The sequence below is a fragment of the Passer montanus genome, unplaced genomic scaffold, assembly GCF_014805655.1.
Source record: "Passer montanus isolate IOZ18808 unplaced genomic scaffold, ASM1480565v1 scaffold115, whole genome shotgun sequence".
NCBI classification, from domain to species: Eukaryota; Metazoa; Chordata; class Aves; order Passeriformes; family Passeridae; genus Passer; species Passer montanus.
In genome coordinates this window covers 461,511-484,500 of record NW_024358167.1, presented here as the reverse complement: position 1 = coordinate 484,500, position 22,990 = coordinate 461,511, and the positions used below count along the sequence as shown (strand labels likewise).

Genomic DNA, 22,990 nt, shown 5'->3' with positions numbered 1-22,990 from the left:
CTTCATTAATTCTTTGCTGGCCACATTTACTGCTGGTGCCTGCAGAGCTACCTGTTCAGATGAATCAAGACATGTTCTGTGAAGTGTTTCATGCCCAAATTCTCTTTGACAGGATCCCACACCAGTTTAAGCCCAGACCTATGTGCAAATCTTCACAAGATGAAGGCATTGTTAACATCAGCAGAGCCTGTGTCAGGTGTTTGAAAGATAACTTTTTTATCCCTAGAGCTCCTTTCAAAAAGTTCTTAGATTGTCAGTGGTTTAGCATTAATTACTTCTAAATTATGCTAAACTGTTTTCTTGAAAATCTGAATGTTTAATTCATAAAAACATCTTCAAAAGAACATTTCCCTATGCTGCTTGTTGGGGAAACAGCAGTGTCATAGCCTGAAGATGAGCTCTCCAGGCAGTGACTGACAGGTCAGCAGTCAGCCTGTTGGGTTTGGGTGCTTGTCCTTGGAGGAAGGGGGAGATAAGGCCAGGATTCCTTATCTGGAATAATTCCTTACCTGGAGGGGAGCAGCCAGCCATGGGGACTGCCTGTTGGACATGGTGCTCACTGTCACTGGGCTGCTCAGTGTTCTTAGCACAGACCTCTTGGAAGGGGAATGTATTTGATGGCTACTCACTGAATCTCTATTTTATTTCAGTCTGGCAGTTCTCCAGGCTTTAGAGGATGGGCTGAAGAAAGCAGATGCAGATCCCTCAGTGAAAGCTGTTATGATTTGTGGTGAAAATGGGAAATTCAGTGCAGGTAAGACATCAAACACAGGCTGAGCAAAAGATGAAACACTCTCCACCCATCACATCTGAAGATTCTCTGCTTCATCACACAGCTGACAGAAGTCCTGATTTGGCTAGAAATGGCCACAAGAGAGGGTGCTTTGTCTATTTCTGTACCACAACTGACATGGGGCACATGACAAGCTGGACCTTGAAACAGGCCAGAAGTAAACTGGTCTGATCATTCTGAAATGAGGGACAGCTGCACAACTCCATAACATCCTGGTGTTTCCTCAGTCCCTGTAGCTTTGTTTATGTAAAATCTCTGGACCATTTACTGGTCTAGTGCATGGAATATACCTGGGGTAGGGCAGTGGTAAGTAACAGATCTCCAGTTGAAGAAGCCTGAAAAGCTAGGGAATTTCTGCGCAGTTCTACATTGCTTGTTTGTAGTAACTTGCACTTAACTATTCCAGGCTCACTATCACACCAAGAATGTTTGCACATTCCTGCAGTGACTGCATGATCCTTACAGTTACTCTGTATTTTTGTACTCAGCCTTCCTCGGAGCTCTGTGAACAGGATCACAGATGCAGGGTTCCTTGAAGGTGGTCCCAAAAGGGGTGATTCCTGTTAACCACTCTCCTGCCAGCAGCACTGCAAGGGCTTGGGCATCTGTGAGCAGCTGTGTCCAGTGGCATGGAGGGAAGGATTGTTTCAGTCACCTCCTCACCTACTAATTCCCCCTAATCTTTTGGTGCTCCCTCAGGAGCTGACATCCGAGGGTTTTCCTCTCCGAAGAGACTTGGAGGTGCCCTGGGCCCCATCGTGTCTCTCATCGAAAGCAGCGAGAAGCCGGTGGTGGCGGCCATCGAGGGCGTCGCTTTGGGAGGAGGCCTGGAGGTGGCGCTGGGCTGTCACTACCGCGTTGCACACGTGAAGGTAACACAGCCTGCGGGCCAGAGGGGCTGCTGCGGGCACCGGGAGCCAGGTACAGATGGCACGAGCAGAGGGACAGGGTGCCTTTCCTGGGACCCTATGCTCAGAGAAGTGTGGCTTTACAGCTATAGGATACCATCTGTGCGCTCAGACATTCTTCACCTACGCCACCACCCTTGACATCTTTCCTAAGCCTTACTAAATAACTAATTTCAAGGCATTTCTAAATATAAAGTAACTAGTAGGATAAGATGGCTGTGTAGAACTCCAGTAACCAAATGTTAATTTGCCCTAGGTCTCATTATCTATATTCTGATGCAGACAGCTGTATCTTACTGACTCATGCAGCGTGACTTTCTCTTATTTATTTTTTTCCCCAGCCTTGTGAATTTTGCACTTCTTTCTGCTCATGGCCTCGTTTCTAAAGGAGTTGAAACTCAGCTAGCATGGAGCATTTATGGTTAGATTCCTCCTGAGCTCTGGGTCCCCAAGGAGCACTTTGAACAAGAGGCAGCTTGAAGAGTCTTCAGGAATGATCTGGGTTTTTTTCCTTCAAGGTTCAGAAATGCTGAACCACCTTGAGCAGTACCTGTCTCCTTGTACAGACTCCTCACTGGCAGGGCCCTCCCCTCACTTCTGCAGTGAGTCACTTTCTCTGTGGCAGTGTGGGTTGCTGTAACAGCATAAAGAGATACTCCACATCATCCTCTGTGCCACCTAAGGTGAGGGCCATGGAATCACAGAATCAATAAGGTTGGAAAAGACCTCCAAGATCACTAAGTCCAGCCTTTGACCAATTACCACCATGCCCACTAAACCACATTATGAAGTGCCATGACTACTGGAACTTAAAGTAACTCAAAGTCTCTTAAAAGCTTTATAGAAAATGTGCAAACTATTTTTATAGGCAACAAAATCTGGATAATTTTTTTCAAGAAAAGACTTGAAGGGCATACACTTCCTGCTGCCCTGACTCTACCAGATATCAAATGCACCAAGAGACATTTGAAGGAAGATTAGGGAAGAGTTCAAATGGTATCCAAAGCCAGGTTAGATGGGGCTCTGAGCAATCTGGTGTAGTGGAAGGTGTCCCTGCCCATGGCAGGTAGTGAAACAAGATGGTTTTAAGTTTCCTTCCAACTCTTTGCTAAACTTGCAGGAATTAGAGTAGGGAGATGAAAGTTAAGCCAGCGTGCCCTCCAACAGTTGTAACAACTACTTGAAAGCATTATTGACAGATGTGCCAATCTAGGGAATGCTGTTGGCCCTACAGCTGTCCCCCAGTGCTGTACTGGCACACTCTGAAAGGTCATGCTTTCCTTGTGCATTTGTACAGGAATCCTTCAAATGGTCAAGTGTTTTGGTTTTTTTTTCTTAAATATTTTATGTAGCAAAAAGCAAGGATGAGGTTTCTATGTAGAAATTCTGAGGCTTCCTAGAGGAGCAATGTGACTCACATCTGCTTGTCTTTCCTCTATTTTGCTCAGTTTGCAATTACCACTCTTTCTGATCAGATTTTTTTTTTCATTTTACTGCATTTTAGGCTCGGATGGGTTTGCCAGAGGTCACCATAGGGTTACTTCCAGGTGCTGAAGGCACTCAGCGACTCCCCAGACTGATTGGAGTACCAGCTGCTCTGGATATGATCACTACAGGTAAATGCTGTGTCTGTATAGAAGAACATGGCATTGAGTCATACCAGTTGATCTAAAAACCAGGAATCTTTTACCTGTGTAGCTTCTTGGGTTGTAATTCTACTTGCTTCCACCCATGAGGGGCTAATTACCAGCTGCACAAGTCATTTGATCAGATGGAAAAGAACAAAATCGCCCATCAGGCTCCACTGTGGTCACCTTATTTCTCTTTTTTATGGCAGGAAAACACATTCCAGCAACTGAAGCACTGAAGCTGGGCTTGGTTGATGAAATTGTGGAAGAAAACACCATTGAGGCAGCAATCCGTTTGGCAAACAAAGTGATTGGTGAGGAACAAATTGTAGCAGTACCAGGAAATAATTGGTGATGTTTCAGGGCTGAAAAGAGACAGAAAAAAGCCCACCAGTTTGTTCTAATTTATATGCTCCATTCTTGAGTTTTGGCATCCATATAAGATAGAATTAATTGCAGAATTTGTTTCCTGTTGTCTGAAGTGAAAAAAATCAGATGCTGGAAAGCTGCAGAAATTCAACTGAGATTGAGAGAACAGATATATAGCAAGTCCTCCTGCTTTTTAATTGTATATCCAAATTCACATGCTCTTCTGGGGTGCTGCACTCCCCAGGTTTTGGGGAGTAAGTGCTCTATCCACATAAAGTTCTGGATCCCAGCTGGCATTGCGTGCATTCTGGTTGCACCATCCATAATGGCTGAGCAAAAATAACTTTCTCCCTATAATGGAGGGGCTGGCACATCCTGTGCTCAATTTAATGATCCATGGTCTGTAAGTGACTCTGTGCCTAATCCTTTGGGTGCCACATAAAAAATGGCCTGTGCAGACAGGAGGGAGGGGGAGAGATTTTTCTCCCATCTTAGAAATAACAGAATCAAATTTGCTGGAGTTAACTTAAGAAGAGGAAAATTCCTCGTGCAGCGTGAGGAGCATTGTCTTTAGAGAAAATAGGACATTTTTCCACTACTGACCTTGTCCTTTGGAACCTGACCACTGGATTTCATCTGGGGCTCTGTCATAATGAGCTGAATGCAGGAAAGCAAAAAAATCCTTCCTGTTTAGATTGCATGACAATTCTGTCCAAGCTGGGATGTTGGTTTTGCTTCTCCAGTTCTCTTCACTACAAGGCCCCTTCTCTGTGCCAGAAGGTGAGGCAGCCTAAGCTTTGTCCTAGATGACAATGCACCATATTTTAAGGTAATTCAAAGAATTAACTGTTCTTAAATATCAGCATCTTGTATACTTTCCCACACCTTGAGATGTACCAGACAGGCACCAAGGTGTCCCTTGGCTGGGTTTTCTATAGCAGATATCCATCCTTCTCACTGCATTCATCCCACAGTATGTTAGGGCTTCATTTTCCAGTGCAGAATCAATGACATAAGCAGTCCTCTTTTCTCTTTCCTTTATGTCATCAGACTAAATATAATTCTTTAGCAAGAGATGGGTGATGTACTTCACTGCTGCTTCTAAGAAAAACAAAGGTACTTTGGTTCGCTGAGTTTGTCTGTTTTGAATGAAAATTCTGTTCCTCCATCTGTTGGGAGAGCAGTGAAATATTACCACTCTTCTAGGCAAATTAACCCAACAAACAGTGCTCCCTGTGATGTACCCTCTGGACTCTGAATGATGCTTTGCACAAGATCTGTGCCAGCACTGATGACAGCAGCAGCAGTGTGTCATGAAATGAGTAATGGATACATTGCTGGAACTGGCAAACCTGAAAACATTCTGGATTTCAACAAATGCTATGTGCAATCAGGTGGAGTCTAGATATTTGCATGCTTGTTTCCTCCATGACAGACATTGTGCAGTGGTTGACAGCTGTGAAAGCCAGCTTGGCCTGACAGGAGACCCTCAGGAAGGAAGCATTGACCACACTCTTTCTTAGGGTAACGTGCTTTCTGGAGCTTATGTCCACTACTAATATTGGCAAAATCCTGTTCTTTAGCATCACCTTCTTTGGAAATTGTAGCTACCAATGTAGGTTTGGTTGGGTTGGGGTTTTTTTCTGAGTTGTATAAGCATACAAGGATCCTGGCTGAAGGTCCAGCAGGTAGCTGTCCCAGTCTTACTCATTATTAGATTTTCACTGTTTATTGCTGATTTGAGTTATCCCAGCAAAAATGAGTAATGCCATTGACGGTGTTTCACATCACACTATATATCAACTCCCACAGAACTTTAAAAATGCTTTCAGACTCTTTCCAACAGCTTTACTGGCATTTAAAGTACATGTTTTAACAGTGAAAACACTGGTGAGCCAGCTAATCTATTTCTTTCCTGCTTGAAAAATTTCTCATTAGACCCCGCAGAAGACCATGACAAGTTTTGATGCACCATTTACCCTCAGGTTATCTAAGAATTTGAAAGATTTTACCCAGGGCCTGTATGTTTCTTTTGAGTCATTCCTTGCTTTGGCCTTTGCCTGAAGTTAATAAATTTCCTGTCCTACAAAGGCAAGGCAATGCTTTCATTTTTCTCCATCAAGCACTAACAGGGCTGCAGAAGAAATGACAGTCTTGTATAGCTGGTCTGGAGATTGTTCACATGGAGTTCTGCTTTCAGTGAATGCTTTTCACATGATCTTAATAAAACCAAAGAGAACGTACCAAAAAAATGCCATCACAAAATTCCACTGGCTTTGTGTGGCATGCAGCATTTTGTTTCTGATGAGATTTTTTTTAAAACATGAAGCTCCAACTGCTGACTTCTTACAGAGCAGTCTGGCTAAATAACTGGTTTTGTCACCACTGGAATTTCTTATTACTAGGAAGGCTGTACTGCAAGATAACTCTCAAAGAATCAATTCAGAAATAATTTTCTTCTAAAGCTTTTGCAGCGCCAGAGCTGCAGTATCTCATGGCAAGAGATCAGTCTCAAATGACTGCCTTACTGTATCAGGGGTCCTTGATTACTGTTGTGATACACAGCTGACAGAGCTGCTTTTATGGCATGTTGGGACAGTATTCTCATCCATACATTTTTATGGGCTGTTCCTAATGAAGAACACCTTAAAAGATGCTCTGAAGCAGTAAGTGGCTGTAGGAACACACACAGGCAATTACTGATTCTGAATTAGATTTTTCATTGAAAACCTGTATTTATGTATTGCACATAGGAAGGAAGAATAATTCCCTGACCTCTCAGGCAAACTGGCTTCTCCAGGCTAAAGAAAATACCTTCACTTCTGAAGGCATTATTTAAAAGGAATAGACAGGAGCTGAATCCTTAGGGACAAGGAGAACATCCTTTCATTAAATGTGCTTGACAATCACTGCAGTAATCCAAAGCTGCATTTCAAGCTTTTCCCAGCTGATGGCATCACAAAATTGACAAATGGCTGGAACTGCTGGTGACATGCAGCAGCTTGCATCTCATCCTGCCCACTTCTTGTTGGCCTGCTCTGGTCTTCCTCAGCTGGAGAAGAAATTGGCTCCTGGTCTCCACACAGCAAACTCTCCACATACACCCCTTGTTTTTCTGACCTCACCTGCTGACTGACCTCAGAGCAGAGCAGTACCAATGCCTTGCACCAATGAGACAAGGAAAACCAGAGCAATTTGGAGTAACTCAAGTCCCCCAGGTATTAATCTGTGGGCAAATATGATGAGTTTCAGCCTGTAAGCTACTGGGAGTTGCTGCAGAGGAAGCAGTTGTTCCTTCTGAGGCTCATCAAAGCTAGGGGTGGAACAGATGCTGCTGGTGGGTAATTGCATCCTTGAAATGGAGGCTGGGGGAAAGGCTTTCCTTTAGAGCTGCAAGGCCTTTCTGTGAGCCACCTCTGCCAAGATGCACAATATCAAGACATTTTAATCTCTCCCCAGGGCTCAAGGTTCTGGCTGACACCTTCCTTAGATAGAGGCCTAGCCAAGTGTCCTTTGGACACTAAACAGAGTTTGTAACAGGTCTGACATGGCCTGGAATTGTCTCTGGCAGCCTGAGGGGCAGGGCTCAGCTTTATTCCTCAAAAATTCACAAGCGGTTCCCTGCATGAGGAAGAACATTAGGCTGGCCCTGTCTCTTGCATGTACCATCTCATAGTGTCCCAAGGGTTTACAACTCTAGGATGATATTTCTTTCTTTAAATAACAAAACATTTGATACTGCCTGCATGCGTGGTGCATTTGCTGATAGAAATTTTATAGACTTGATCTGCCCTTTGTGCCCCTGGACTACAAACCTGGTAAACAAAGCAGGAGTCTGTGTTAGCTCCTGTGTGTGGATGATGCTTTTCCTGCAGCACTGATGCCTGGCACTGTTCATCATCTTCCTGCTGCTTTGCTTTCAGAAATCAAGCTGCAGGTGTCCCACACTGATCTCTTCTTCCCAGACTTGGATTCTGATAATTCTTTCCTGATCATAAACATGTCCTTTATTTTTATTGGCATTGCAGAAGCTAAGATACTGCACAGAGGTGCTGTAGAAAACCTATTTAGTTTGCAGCTAAAATAAGAATTTTACTACAGGACCCTGAGGTTTTTTTTCAGTCTGAGGAACTGACATCCCCCATCACTATTTGTGCTTACAGTACTATTTGCTGTCTGAAGACCAAGCTTAAAGGCTTCCAGTGGTATTCCTTTTTTACCAGCCCATTCCACTGGATGTCATATGAAGTCCCTTGATCTGCCCCATCTTCCAGCCATCAGATCAGCTTTCTGGGACAAGCCTGAGCTTTCCTCTTGTGATGGAATATAACCCACTATTTAAGTCCTAAATAAAGAACTGCAGATAAAGAACATTTCTGGGTTAAAAACTTAGGGGGAAAATTATTCCAAAATAAAGGAACATTATCCTGACTAAATCCTGCAATACTGGCTGATAAAATTATATCCACTGTCAATGTGAAAACATTTTTATGAACTCTGATTACAAGGGAAGCTACTTACACAGTGAGTGTTCATCTTTTTGTGCTCACTAAGAGGCTTAATTAAAAACCTGAGCTCTGAAGACCTTTATTACAAGAAATCAGAGTATTAACTCATCTGGAAACTTGTATTTCAGTTTCTCCTAAGCATTGCTCAGTCTTGGAGGAAGAGCTAGAGTCAGGACTTGTATCTCAGGCAGCCATGCCTGCAGCACTGCCACTATTCCTGCTCTTCAGTATCCCCTGTAGGATTTCCTGAGTATTCTGCTGGTGCTTTGGCACTTCCCTGTCTCAGACAACAGGAAGAGAAAGGGGAGCCAGATGCAATATGCTGCCTTGGAAGGAAGTGTGCCCCCATAGCAGAGCTCATCTAAGAGGCCAGAGCAATGAGACCCTCTCCCCAGAGAGCTTCAGCATAAGGTTCTCAGCCCCACACCTGACTTTGGTGGCAGTCCTGGCTGCCTCTGGGAACAGCAGTAGCCATCCATGCAGTGCCATGCTGCAGTTAATGATCTGGGTATGGCTGTGATGGCAGCAGGGTCTTTGTGAGAATGCTGCAGTATCAAGGGGATACATCCTGAACTGCTGATCTTGTTCTTCCCTGAGCAAGCTGCCTTTAGAGCAGAGGAACACCTGAGAATGGCCAGGTCTGTACTTACAAAGAAGACAGAATTTTGACATCTGAACCATAACTATGTTCTCTCAATTAAAATCCTTTCTAGGTATCACCATAGCAACCTCTGTCTGTAATAAACTTCACATATTTGTGTGGCTGCTTGATTCATCACTTGCTGACACAAACATGAACTCTCCCATTTGCTGCCAAAATCATGCTGAGTGAGATCCCCTTTTGGTTAGTCCCAAAGTGACTTGAGGGGCTCCTTCAGTCAGGGTGTGTTTTCCACTCTCTTGCCAATGCCTGGGTCGGGCCTCTGGCAGGAATGCCTCTGGCTAATGTCAACTGGGTCCTGAATACTAAACAATACTGGAGGAAAGCTTCATTACTGAAGCCTATAGAAAGATCCATATGAAAATGGCAGCTAGGACTGTAAAGGGAGAGAACTGGAAAGTCAGGGCACTCTGAAGCTGAGAAAAGGAAGGAGAGAACAACTTACTTGAAAATAAAGTCTTACTTTTTTTGAAGTCTGAGAAGGGACTTGAAAAATCGTAATTGTCAGAGCAAGCAGAAATAAGGAGAAATGTCAGAAGCTTTAGTTCTAGACCCAGCTCACTGTGCCATGCAAGCCCTAATGCAGTGGGAGTTGGAGAAGAGGAGGCAGACTGCCACCCCAGCCTGTGGAAAAGGGTCTGGAAGTCTAGAAAGACAACATCTGTAAAGATGTGGGTGCTTTGTTCCGTAACTCCATTTCTCTCCCCCCAGGCCAGCCCCTGGGACCCCGCAGGCTCAGCCTTAAGCCGGTTCCCGAGCTGCCCAACATGGAAGCGTTCCTGAGCGAAGCCCTTGCGAAGGTGAAGCAGCAGGCGCGGGGGTGCCTGGCTCCGGAGCTGTGCTTCCAGGCCGTGCGAGCCGCCGCCGAGCTGCCCTTCGCCGAGGGGCTGCGGCGGGAGCGGGAGCTGTTCCGGGTGCTGCTGACCTCGGGCCAGGCCCGGGCGCTGCAGTACGCCTTCTTCGCCGAGAGAGCCGTGCGCCGCTGGGCAACTCCCAGCGGGGCCTCGTGGAGCAGCGCCGCCCCGCAGCCCGTGCGCAGGGCCGCCGTCATCGGTAAGGACAGCCACCTGCGGGGGTAGCTCCCTCGGGGTCCCCAGCAGGCCGTGACACCCGTCACACACACAGGTACTCCACACCCACTGCTGAAGCTGTCACTGCATTGGGAAACTCCAAATTCAGATGGCAACTCGCGTGCCACTAGATCAGCACCTGAAGTCTCCTCTTCCTTTAGAAGAATAGCATTCTCTCACTTTTTCTCACACTTCGTGTGTGGACCATAAGCAGTCCCTTTTAAACACCAAGACCTGGTTTTGCTTCATGCTAGAAGCAGGTCTGCAGGAAATTCTCCTCCTCCTGGTCTAGTTCTGTACTGCAAGTGCATGTGCACAGAGTCATTCAGGGATATATTAATACAAAAATGTTTTGACAGCTGTATTTTAAGAAGATTTCATCTCACTGGGATCCACTCCTGCCATTTTGTAGCCCAGCAAGATAATGCCTTCATTAATTTTTTATAAGAGCAATTTAAATAAAACCTTCAATGCACTGCTGAGATTAAAAAAAAAAAAAAATTTCAGCTCTAGCTGTTGATAGTAGCACTCAAAAATGGTTAGACAAGTAATGGAGCACTTGGAAAACATCCATTCTGTTTCAAGGAAATCTCACCAGATCAACACTGCTTTTTTCTGGGTGCTTCTCAGGGCTCTTGAGTTGTCTGACAACTCATTTTAGGCCACAGAGAATTTTTTGGAAGTTCTCCTCTCTTCATTAGCTGCCATGCCATATTTTTAATAGAAATGGGTTTTTAAACATCACAAACCCTGTGAGAAGGATTCAGGTAAAGAGGCATTCATTGTTAGCAGATTTGTTCTGTGACTTGAAGAGCACAGAACTTTGGACACACACTTTTGTCAGTCCTGCAGTGTGTGCCTTGACAGGAGGGCCCGTGTTGGAGTCTGGAGGAATGGCCAGGTGACAGGAGGGACATTCCCTGCTCTGTGCTGCTAAACCATGCCAGAGCAACACACTTGCAAAGACCTAATCACAGTGACAGTTTAGCCAGAAGGGCTGTTAGAGCTGAGCTGCCTATTTTGGGGCTGTAACTGAGCTAGAGGGAATTCTGAGGACAAATGCAACCTCTATTTGAAAGTTTCTAGTAGAAACATCATCTGTACTTTATTTCCAAGCAGAATTGGCTGGGCTGCATGTCTCTTCTATTGGATTAAGTATTTGCCACTCATCTCTGGACAGATTTCTGAATTATGGTCTGAAATTACCCCAACCTCACCTCCAGGTTTCAGTGTTTTCATAGCTGATTACAGACAATTAAGTTAACTCCTCCTCCTGCAGAACAAACAAAGTGCTTTGATACTTTTGCTGCAAAGCACAATCTGTCACACTCTGGTCATTTGATTTACCCTTTCACAAATTTTTCAACACTTCATTAAAGGTGCATAGCTGAAGTGGGAACAGCATTCCAGCAGTAATTACACCATAGCCAGATACCAAGATATTTCTTCCTTGCTCCTGCTTGGCATGCCCAGGGTAACAGGCAGCCTTGGCATTAGCCACATTTAACACATCCAGTTAATTAACTACTGGCAGGGAGCAGCTGCACCCCAGGGATGGGGAGCCAACAACAAGAGCAGGGGGCAGAACCACAGAATCCTTGGGGCAGGAAGGCACCTCTGAATGTCATCTTGTCCAACATCTCCTCACATGGGGTCACCTAGAGCCACTTGCTCAGGACCATGTCCATACAGCTTTTGAACATCTCCAGGGATAAAGACTCCACAACTTCTCCTGTGCCAGTGCATAGTCAGCCCCACACTAAAAACAATTGTTTGCTTTTGTTCAGCTGGAACTCCCATGTTTCAGCCTGTGCCCATGACCTCTGGTTTTGTCACCAGGGGCCATCTGAGCCTGGCTCCATCTCCTTTACCAGGTGCCTTTCTCTCAAGTGTTTATATTTACATGGGTGAGATCCCCCAAGCCTTCTCTGTGCTGAAGTCACAGCTCCCTCAGCCCTTCCTCATGAGACATACTCCAGTCCCTTAATTATCTTATTTGCCCTTCACTGAACTCACTCCAGTCACTCCACATCACTCTTGTACTGGTGAGCCCAGCAGTGGGCCCAGAGCTCCAGCTATGGTCTTACCAGTGCCACACAGAGGGGCAGAATCACTCCCTCAGGCTTCCAGCAAGAGCCCTCCCTGACACAGCTCCATGTGCCATTGATCTGCTGTGCCACAAGGCCACATTGCTGCTCAGAGCCAAGCTGGTGTCCACCAGCACTCCCAGACCCGGGGAGCTGCTATCCAGCAGCCAGCCCCACTCAGAGCTCCAGCTATGGTCTTACCAGTGCCACGCAGAGGGGCAGGATCAGCTCCCTCAGGCTTCCAGCAGGACCCCCCCTGACACAGCTCCATGTGCCATTGATCTGCTGTGCCACAAGGCCACATTGCTGCTCAGAGCCAAGCTGGTGTCCACCAGCACTCCCAGACCCTGTTCTGGGGAGCTGCTTTCCAGCAGCCAGCCCCACCATGCACCGTTCCTCCCCACAGACAGAACTTTACACTTCCCCATTCCTGAAGATCCTGCCCACCCATTTCTCCCTCTGGATGGCAGCACAACCTACTGTTGCATCAAAATGTACAGTACCTGGGCAAGCAGGCAGGAGCAGAGATTGTGGCCAGGAGCTACTGGAAGTGCCATAGTTGATCAAGCAAAGTTCCTAGGATGATGCAGGTCCAAGATATAGGTGGGACATCAGGCTGAGGTCTGGATCAACAGTGACCAGAGCCACAGTAAGCCACCAGAACTCCTCCAAGAAAGCTTAAGAAGAGGGCACAAGCCCAGGTCCGAGCTTAAATAAGGCTCAGAGGCAATGGGCAGTACAGGTGGGTGGAAGCTCCAGGTGTGGCTGGTCAGGGACATTAAAGCCCATCAGTGCACTCAGGGCCTTGCTGAATCACTGCTCCCATTACACAGCCCCTGTATCCCACCAGTAGAGCTTGCTTTGCTTACACTCTTCTTCATGTCATACTTCATTTCATGTGACATATCTTATCTTGAAGGTTCTTCATCACCTTCTTTTAACCCCAAACCCCACACCAAAGTGTCACTGCTTTCTATCTTTTCTTTCTGTATCTTGTGCTTTTTTTCCTTCCTCTGGAAGGTTTCCCTCCTTTTGCCTTTTGATATAAGTGAAATTGTAAGTCCATTAGAGACAGGCAGAGAACATGCCAACACAATTGTACTTTTTCTTTCAGGTTACTGAAACAAAAAGTAATTCTCCAGCCAGTACAATGTTCTACAGTGTTTTGTAACTTCATGTTTTTGATCTGAAGTACATCCCTGCAGCACCAGAAATCAAAATCCTAGTGATGATTTTTGAGGGACTGACACCTTTTAAAATAGTGCTGCTCATCCATGCAAGTATTGAGTCTACCCTAGGTGACCCAGGGTCTCTCTATTTTTGCTGCAGAGAGGAGGTCAGTCAGAGAAAGATGCTGCTTCAATTTAAGCTACTCAGAAATCGTGCAGACCCCACTTTCCCACAGCCAATGTTGTGCTGTTCCACACACTAAAACCATGTTGCATTATGCTGCTGCTTCCATCTCCTATTGCTGCATGGTGAGAAGCAACTGAGAAGATCATGTTGACTTTTTCATGTTGACTTTCCTTTGCTTTTGTTGCTCTGAACTCTTGGCTCCCACCTCTTTCCACTTCCTGTGGCTCCCCAACACCCAGAAAGAAGGCTCTTTTCTCTCTGTGCCTTGCAGCTGCATCTCCCCACAGCTCCCTGCTTGCCTGGGGTATCACATTATTTCTGCTTGAAACTGATACCCTGCAACAGAGAAGGCAGCAGCCCCAGTCCACAGCAGCCCATTACTGCCAATTGCTTATTGGTTTTTTTATCAGGAAAACTGGGAACAGTCCTTGCATATTTTTAGCAATCTATAAAGAATTATTTCAATTGCCAGGCATTTTAATGTCCAAATATTCATTATAGTTCAGAGTGTTTTCCACAGATAGGTATTTCTGTAGTGTGTGACTGTACATGATCTGCCTTGCACATATTTCAAGTGCTTTTGTTTTGAAATTTGTATTTTAAAGTCCTTCAATTAATTTTGTATGATTTTTCATATTCTAAGTACCTCACGTGACAGATCAATAATTAACCATCATTATTCACTCAGCTTGCCCAGCAAATGGATTTGTCATACCCATATTTGGCCTGAAATTGCATATGTACAAGTGTAGTTTTAATTATATGTCAAAGCTTCATTTCACAAGAAAAGACCAGGAGCAGGATGGCTGGGCACTGTTCTTGCTCCTAAAGCAGATTTCAGTCTTTTTGGAAAGATGTGCCTTGGACATGCAGCTAGTCCCCTGCATGGAAGAGGAGAACATAGGGTTTTTTCCTGGTTTGGGGGAAGGGAGAACACTACTGAGTAAGAAAATGCAACATATAGCAGAAATTCTGGAGCAGTTCCTCACCGAGTTTCAGTCTGTGTGATCTGAGCTGAGCATGAGACATCTCCCTTCCTCTTTCTTCCACAGCCTTCTACACATGTAAGGCCTAATGATCCCCTGCCATTTTTTTCTGCTCTAACATATTCTTCCCCAAGATCACTTGGCTTTCTGAATTGCAAAAGAGGAGTCCTCAGAAATGCCTCTTTTGCTGCTAGATAGCCAAAGCTCTCCTTAGTTTTATAGCCCAATTTTAGGAAATATTCCCAGGGGAATCACACTGTGCAAGCTTTAATGTAACAAACCCCTTGGGGCTTTCATTACTCTCTCTGCCAGCTTCATTAAACATCATTTCATACAGGCCATTGCAGGTTTCTGTAGGAAGTTGAGAGACAGGTTTTCTAGGTCAGAAACAAGCTTGGGAAGCTCATATCTTATCTATAAGCCTGTTCCTGTGGCCTAGAAAGTGTAGTACTACAATCATGTGTGCCTGTCTCTCATGGGATGGCTAAAACCTACATGGAGTACTCATGACAAAAGCAACCAGGGGAATCACCTGCCACCACTGCAGAGCTTCCCTGGGAAAGAAGCTTGGGGAACATCTGCTCACAAAAGAGGTTTTGATTTAGGAAAAGGCAGTGTGGAAAATTAGGAAAAGTTCATAAGGCAAGAGAACCACTAAGATTTCAGTCACGAGACTGAAGCTGGGAGGATCAGGAGTGCATAAGACCCAGGCTGTGTGGAGAACTTGGAAATTCCAGAGAGAAACCCCAGGCTTCCACAGTGGGAAGGAAGAGACTTCAAGAGGGAGCCATGTGGGACTGCAAACACGTCAGCTTGATGTCTAAAGAGAGTTTGAGGGGTGAGCTACCCTCCTGCTCTGCAGGAAGAAAGAACTTTGTGTGGCTCACCAAAGCCAGGGAAAACCTATCCCTAATTGTACCTGCTCCTGCATCAAAGGCTCTGGAGAGTGAGCACAGTGGGAGGAGTTACTCATGTTCAGGTTTTTCAGCCAGCAAACCATAGACACTGAATTACCAAAAGCTGATTCATGTTATTCTAGATTTATTTTCAAATTAGTTTTCAGTAGAACTTGATTATGAAACAGCAAATCTAATTTCCTTGAAAGGAACTTCAGCATTTGCTTGGGAGTGTAATGATGGCTTGTAAGCAGGCTGCTAGGTAGTGATGCCAGTAAAAACCATCTTCTGGTGGCTAAGCAGGGAAAGTTTGAAATGTCTCGTGTGCACACAAGCTTAAGGTGGGCAGAACTAAACCAAGAGTGTGTAGCATGCAGAAAAAACATCCTACCTTGTCTGACCTTGGTTGCTGGAACTCGTTTAAATGATGACATCATTTTAGCTCTTCTTTACAAAGCTGATTTAGACAAAAATTTTAATCCCCTTGTTTCTGTTTATTTGTTTAGCTGACTTTCATTTGTAAACCTGAGATTTAAAAAATCATTTTTACAGAATTATAACAAACCTATACTTTGTTTGGTCGCTGCTATATTTAGGATATTTATAATCCTCCCATTCAGAGGCTTCGCACTTTCAAAGCTGGTAAAATTGTGCTGACCTTCCCTCATTAGTTTGTATTAATTTAGTTGGAAAAGCCTCCACCATGGGAGAGCAGGATCAGTGCTGTAAGTTGTGTGTCACAGGGAAGTGCAGCTTCATTTAATGTCAACAGAGGACAGAGCTGGTGCAAGGGATCAAGCCAGTGATCTCTGCACTGGTATTCCTGGGGGTTGGAGCTGGGGGTAGCACATTTATGGACCTTGGAGGAAAAAAATACAGTGTGAGTGGATTCTCAGTTACAGGAATTGTGGGCAACAGCTTTAGCTGTGTGGCTGGACAAGGAAGACTGGGAATCTCCAGAAGTTAGGAATGGCCTGTGTTGGAGGGCTTGAAGAGTTCCTGGTGAGCAGAGATACCTGACAGAAAGTCAACAGCAGGCAAAAGGCTACTGATGTGGCAGTGTAATTTAAAAGGAGAGAGAAGATGTTGAAATCTAGATGAAGAACACTGCATTAGTTCCATCCCATTTGGCCAGGCACTGAGAGACACAGGAGGCCTTAGAGACAAAGTGCAGAGAAGATCAGCATCCACGTCTTTACAGAAATAGCAGCCGGATTTTTTTTTTTTTGCTTCAAAGATCATGCAGTGAAGCGCAGAGGGAGAAAAGGAGGGAGACAAAGAGGAGGCTTGGAAGGACGAGGGAGAAACCAACCCTTTGAACTTTGCCAGTGTCAAAATCTCTGCTCAATGCCCATAACAGACCACCTCACAGGAACAGTGAAGCACTGATACCCTCAGGTTGAAATCTTGCTTTGAACCTGCCTGCAGAAGGTCATAACAGGATTGCAGATGTAACTCAGAGCTTCTCTCTTTGATCCCCAGGTTCTCACTCCTCAGTGATCCTGCTTTCCATAGGTATAAAACTTTGCAAAGACATGAATCACATGGTCTATGCACACTGGGTGAATCCCACTGGCAATTTGTAAGCTTGTGAGGGTGCTAACTTGCCTTTGTGCTACCTCTTTTCAAACATTTAGGCTCACCGAAAGAGCAGATTCACCTTCCTTTTCCCCAGTCTTCAATATCTGTTTTCTATGTGTGCACTACTTGTTTTCAAGAGGCCTCCACATTTTATCCTGGAGATACAAAGGAAATGCTACTTTCAGGAGATTAATTTTCTATTAATAATCTTTGATTCTATCTTGCTTTTATCCCTAGGGCTGGGAACAATGGGCCGAGGCATTGTGACTTCTCTGGTTAAGGCAAACATACCTTTGGTAGCCCTGGAGCAGGATCTGGAATATCTCAACAAGGGGAGGAAAGCTGTGATGCTCCTTTTGGAACGTGAGGCTATGAAAATGGAGGGGGGTGCCCAGACCTTGGATTTCCATAACCCTGCACGTCTCCAGTTCACTGTGGACTTTGATCAGTTGTGTGATGTAGACCTAGTCATCGAGGCTGTGTTTGAGAACATGGCACTGAAGAAGGAAATATTCCACAAGCTGTCAAAGATCTGCAAGCCGGGAGCCTTGCTGTGTACAAACACATCAGCCCTGAACATCGACGAAATAGCTTCTGCCACCAGCCGCCCACAGCAGGTCATTGGCACCCACTTCTTCTCCCCTGCCCACGTGATGAGGCTGCTGGAAATCATCTATGGCCGCCACACGTCCCCCACCGCCATCGCCACTGCTATGCAGCTGGCCAAAGCCCTGAAAAAAGTGGGAGTGGTGGTAGGGAATTGTTTTGGGTTTGTTGGGAATCGCATGATGTTCCCATACGTCCAACAAGCAGTTTTCCTTTTAGAGGAAGGAAGCAGACCAGAAGCAGTAGATCAGGTTCTTGAAGATTTTGGGTTTAAGATAGGCCCCTTCCGCATGTCTGACCTGGCGGGGCTGGATGTGGGCTGGAGGTCTCGGAAGGACCAGGGCCTGACGGGGCCGTCCCTCCCTGCAGGCACGCCGGCCCGGCAGCGGCACGGCCAGCGCTACAGCCCCCTGCCCGACCTGCTGTGTGAGCAGGGCCGCTTCGGCCAGAAAACCGGCACGGGCTGGTACCAGTACGAGAAGGCCGGCGGCAGGACAGCCACGCCAGACCCATGGCTCCACAGCTTCCTGTCCCAGTACAGAGACACCCACGGCATCCAGACCCGCTTCATAGACCAGGAGGAAATCCTGGAGCGGTGCTTGTTCTCCCTCATCAACGAGGGGTTTGCCATCCTGGCTGAGGGAATAGCATCAGGCCCAGAGCACCTGGATGTCATTTACATCAATGGCTACGGGTGGCCGAAGCACAGGGGCGGCCCCATGTTCTACGCCTCCACCGTGGGGCTGCCCCGCGTGCTGGCTAAACTGCAGAAATACTCTGAGGCCCACCCTGATGTGCCTGGGCTGAGGCCCAGTGCCTTTCTGAAAAAGCTGGTGGCTGTGGGGAACCCCCCCCTCAAGGAGTGGATGTCCTACCTCAGCCAGCAGAGCTCCAAGCTGTGATTCTTCTGATGGAGGCTGATCTCCTGAAAGCAGTGCTTCAATTGCACTGCCTCTTCCAATAAAACCTAAAGTGCTACAGGCCCATAAACAAAGCCACGGCCTTCTGAGACCTTTGCAGGGAGTAATTTTGGCCAATAATTGATCCCAGTCCCTGCCTGCTGCAGGTCACCACTGCCTTCATCCAGCCTTCTCTCTCAGCCCCAGCCTCACACACTGCTGTGTAAAGGCCTGTCTCATTTTGCATTGCCTGCAGGTCACCACAGCTGTACTCCTCTTCCAGTCTGTCTTTGGGGAAGGCAGGGAGCAGCATTTACAGCCCACAATGCAAATCATGGTCGGAGCCAAGAAAATTAGGATCACAGTCCAATCAAGACCTGCTGGATCTACCAAATCCTGCCTTTAACCTATTTCCCAGTTTGTTTCAGTTCTTGCCTGTGCAGCCACCTCCCCTCAATTCTCTGGCTCTTCTGCAGCCAGCCAACTGGAACCTGCTCCCTTCCTGCTGCTGGGGGACAGATGGCACAAGGGTGCGGCAGCTTTCAGAGGTAAAGTCAAATGAAGTGGAGAGAGCAGGTCTGGGTGGAGAGCAAGAGGGAGTCCCTTGCTGTCCCCTGGTACTGTCTCTTCTCCCTGATCCAGTGAATGCTCAAATAAATGCCAGGAAAGCCACAAATACATCAGCCTGACTAACCTGCCCTGTGGTGTTGGCTCATGACTGGCTTTCTGCATCCAGACTCCATCCTCTGTTGCCATTATCCCCACCTGGCTTTGTCCAAGCAGAAACATCTTCTGGCATCCCTTCAGTGTGGAAATGAGTTGCCATCACTCCCTGCATTTTGTTTGAATACAGCTACCAGGTCTTGGGGCCCAGCAGGCTCTATCTGACCAGCCTGAAACATGGCCTGGCACTGCCCAGGTTTTCCTTGGTGCTCTGGGAAGGGCATGGCACAAGAGCTGTGCAGGCAGGGACACTGCTTGCAGGCAGGCAGGGAGGTGGTAGATCTCTAGCAAAGGGCAGAGCACAGTGAGAGGGAGCCAAATTAGCTCCAGGCTTGATGCTTTGGGACAAAGTCTCCCATTTCACATGTCTAGTGAATGTATCTTCCAGTCTGGTGTGGGGAATAGGTAGGTCTGTACTCTCTTCTCAGGCACACTGAATGTTTAACTTTTGATTTTAATTTAATAAAGCTGCTTTGATTATGTAATGACAGATTATATAGTGTCAAATGAGATAGTGGGGAAAAAAAGCAAATGTGCTTGTTTTTTTGTTTTTTTCCCCATCCCTTCTTTACATGATGGAATTAGATAATTTTCCTGTTTCTGGAGGAGTTTGTGTTTGAAAAGGGTCCATGCCTCTTTTGCCCTTTGTCTACTCCTGTTCACCAGTGGGTGAGGCAGCAAAATCGAGGGCAGGAAACCCATTAGGAGCTACAAGCCAACCCAAGTGCCTGGTTCCAGGGAGGGCTTTTCTCCAGGACTGAAGAAGGAGTCACTCTAGGCCCAGCAAACTGGGGCAGTTTGCCCCTAATCACTCGTGTGCCACAGCTGGGAGCAAATCCAGCCCGGCTCAGAGGTGGAGCACTACTTCCACAGGAGCAGGCTCTGTGTGACACGTTACACAACAGCCCTGCTGTGCTGGTGACTGCTCTGTCATCCCCAGGACAGCTCTGGACACGGTGCCCTGCCCGGGCTAACCTCCCTTCTCCCGTGCCTCGTGCCGCGGTGCTCACCCGCGCTGGGGATCGGCTGGGAAAGGGCGATTCCCTTGCAGGGGGAGGCTGTGGAGCAGAGGACGTGCCCTTCCTCTGAGCTGCAGTGTTATCCCAGTGTTATCCCAGGATAACACCAGCTTCTATCCTGGGGCCGAAATGCTGCTCGTCACCTGCAGCACCTGAGTGCTGGTGCCTTTGATGGGTCCATTTCCCTCGTCAGGGATTGCTGAAAACAGAGGTTGTTCACACCAGTAATGTCTCTCCTGACCGAAGTTCATTTGTAAACCCGCATCGACCAGAGCAGCGCAGCATCGATCGCTCTGTGTGCCTGACGTCCCCGCACCAGCGGTGACACTGCTGCCGCCGCGAGGTCGCGTTCCCAGCTCGGGGAGGGCGGGGGCAGTGCGTGGGAGCCCCGGCCCCTGGCCTGCTCCTGTCCCGGCAGGGCAGAGCACACCCGAGGGCACCCACAGCTCCTTGACCCTCCGCCCTGCAGGGCAGCCTGATCCAAGCCCTTGGTGCCTGCTGACAAGCAGCCCAAGCAGCAACCACCATCCTGTTCTGTGAGCTTCTTTGGTAAATGGGTAACAGCCTTGCACAGTCCCCATCAGCTCAAATGTGCAGTGATGCCAGAAATATACCCATGAGTGAAATGTTTCTTCATTTAACAGGAGAGAACACAGCCCCATGCAGAGGAGAACTTGATAACCACTTGGTACAGGATTCATTTTCCCACCTGTCTTTTTAAATCAGTTAACCATTTTTACTCAGTAGGAAAATGTTACTCTGTTAAAAATGTTTTCCAGGTAAAACCATCCCTACAGGTGAGCAATGTCCCCGTCTCTGCACTCTTGCTGCATGTCTGACTATTCCAAACTATCCATGAGCTGAGGTTATACAGTTCTCTGGCACTGTGAGGCTGTGGTGACACACAATTCGAGCTGGCTCCAGTCCATCCTTAATCCTTGGGCCCTGCTTTTGCTTTCATGTGGTGTCTGGCTGCATGTCTGTGCTTTCTGCACAGCAGGGTGCTTGCTTTCAGTCTGAGGAGATTCGGTGTCGGCCCTGCGAGCACCCGTGGCCTCTCTCATGCAGCTGCGGGATTGTTAGACATCTTTAATTAAAGCAGTGAACTCTGCCAGTGCAGCAGATGCCTCCATTAACTGCTCAGCCACAGGCATTGTGCAAAACAGTAGCGAATGGGAGTGCACCAAAGGGGAGGATTGCCTCAGCTTTGATCAGAGTCCCCTGCAGCACTGGCCCTTCAAAGGGAGGCAGAGAGCTCCCCGCCTGAGGCTGCTGAGTGCAGTCCTGCAGCACACGCCCAAATTGGATGGGGGCTTGGGTCTTGCCAGAAACCCCTACCCCTCTTTCTGTAACCCACACTTCACCTTCCTTCTTTATTTCTTTTGAACAGAAAGTTCTGACAGCCCAGGCTGATTTGAGAGCAGTTCTGGAGGTGAGACAGTGCTGGAGAGGAAGGACTTCGTGCCAGCAGGTAGAAGTGCCAGTTCTCCTTGGGCCAGGGTTCTCTTGGGAGCTGAGCTGCATCCCTCGTTTGCTGCTGGCAGGCTCCGGGGGACAGGGGAACATCAGGACAGTGTCAAAGAAACACCTGGATTTGCACTCAGTTTCTCCTCTGCTTGCAAACATCTGAGCAAGGTCCTAAATGTTTGCAGATTTCAGTGGGATTTCTACAAAACAAAGACAGATAAGAATACTCACTTTTCAGTGTAATAAACACCGGGGACATTTAAAATGTACAGGGCTGTGAAGGTCTCCCACTCCTAGTGACCAGTCAAAGCTGAGGCTCAAAGCCCCTGCTCAGGGCAACTGGGCACCCATCTCCTCCCAGACAGGCTGAGTTTAATGGTGCAGCCATTCCAGATCTGAGAAGGTGAGGGCACAGCTGGGACACAGTCATGTGGCACTGAGGTGCTGCAAGAGGGGACCATGGATGAGCAGGAAGAGTCAGCAGCACTGCAGAGACCAGGTCTGCACTGCAAGTCAGGGATCACAGTCAGAGGTGGTTCAAAGCCTCAGTGCAACTCTGCTCTGCAGTTGTGACCCATATCCCTTGGTCTGACACATAAAGTGTGGAGCTGATCACAGCCAAACATCACCTTGGCTGTTCTTAAGCCCTTCTTATTTGGCAAGAAGCAAATGGTTCTCTCAGCACACCTTCAGGAGAGTGTATAGGATGGGGACACCTCTGGGATCTATCCAAGGACAGACCCCATATGAACTGTCTGGGAATATTCTGGAGAACACAGAAAAATAAGTATGTTTTGACATTTTCTGATATAGAGCTATTGGGTACCGTACAAAGATAAGGGACTATGAAAATGACCATTTGGTTTCTGTTCTAACAGAAAGCTGACTTCAACTCCCAGTGCTGAGCAGAGCAGCAATAAAACTGCAATTTTCTTTCAAACATAGCAGGGAAACAAGTCCACCACCATACTTAGGAAACAAATAATGTAGCCAGGGCTCAAGATAAATCCAAACTTGAATTTTGGCCTAAAGATATAATTGTTGGAAAATAACAATACACTTTCATATATTTATTAACCAAAAGGATATCTACTGATTATTTTACAAAATGAAAGACGAAGTTTATCAGGTTTTTTTTTAAATCACTGTGTGCTTAGAAAGAAATGGGTTTCTGAATTAGATTAAGTAGCATGATGAAAAAAAAACAACTAAAACCTGCCTGTGCTGCGGGCCACGTGTGCAAGCAGCTCTGTGTCCTGCTCCATTGGCTCTGGCACTGCAGGGGTGATCTGTGCCCACCTGTCTCACAGACTAGCAAAAGGGCTGCACGCTCGGAGCGCCCCAGATCGCTGCTTGCCTGCTGCCCACGCTCCCCGGAGGAGGCTACTGTCCATAGCCAGAGTGCCCGCATCCCATTCATCAATCCGGTGGTG

The 22,990-nt window shown here is 46.9% G+C and overlaps 1 protein-coding gene across 1 annotated transcript; it reads left to right on the top strand.

The window, feature by feature from the left end:
- Window positions 1-651: 651 nt before the first annotated feature.
- Window positions 652-19,566, top strand: EHHADH (enoyl-CoA hydratase and 3-hydroxyacyl CoA dehydrogenase). The gene is made up of 6 exons (XM_039696912.1): window positions 652-754; window positions 1,493-1,665; window positions 3,206-3,317; window positions 3,539-3,643; window positions 9,579-9,920; window positions 17,081-19,566. The coding sequence occupies exons 1-6, from the start codon at window positions 721-723 to the stop codon at window positions 18,349-18,351; spliced, it is 2,037 nt and encodes a 678-aa protein (XP_039552846.1). The 5' UTR covers window positions 652-720; the 3' UTR covers window positions 18,352-19,566.
- The last annotated feature ends 3,424 nt before the right edge of the window (window positions 19,567-22,990 follow it).

Bases quoted from the DNA above. Each gene is read 5' to 3' on its own strand.
- EHHADH (XM_039696912.1), top strand. From the start codon at position 721: ATGATTTGTGGTGAAAATGGGAAATTCAGTGCAG. The intron at 1,666-3,205 runs GTAACACAGCCT...ACTGCATTTTAG, and splicing joins ACCGCGTTGCACACGTGAAG to GCTCGGATGGGTTTGCCAGA. The intron at 9,921-17,080 runs GTAAGGACAGCC...TTTTATCCCTAG, and splicing joins GCGCAGGGCCGCCGTCATCG to GGCTGGGAACAATGGGCCGA.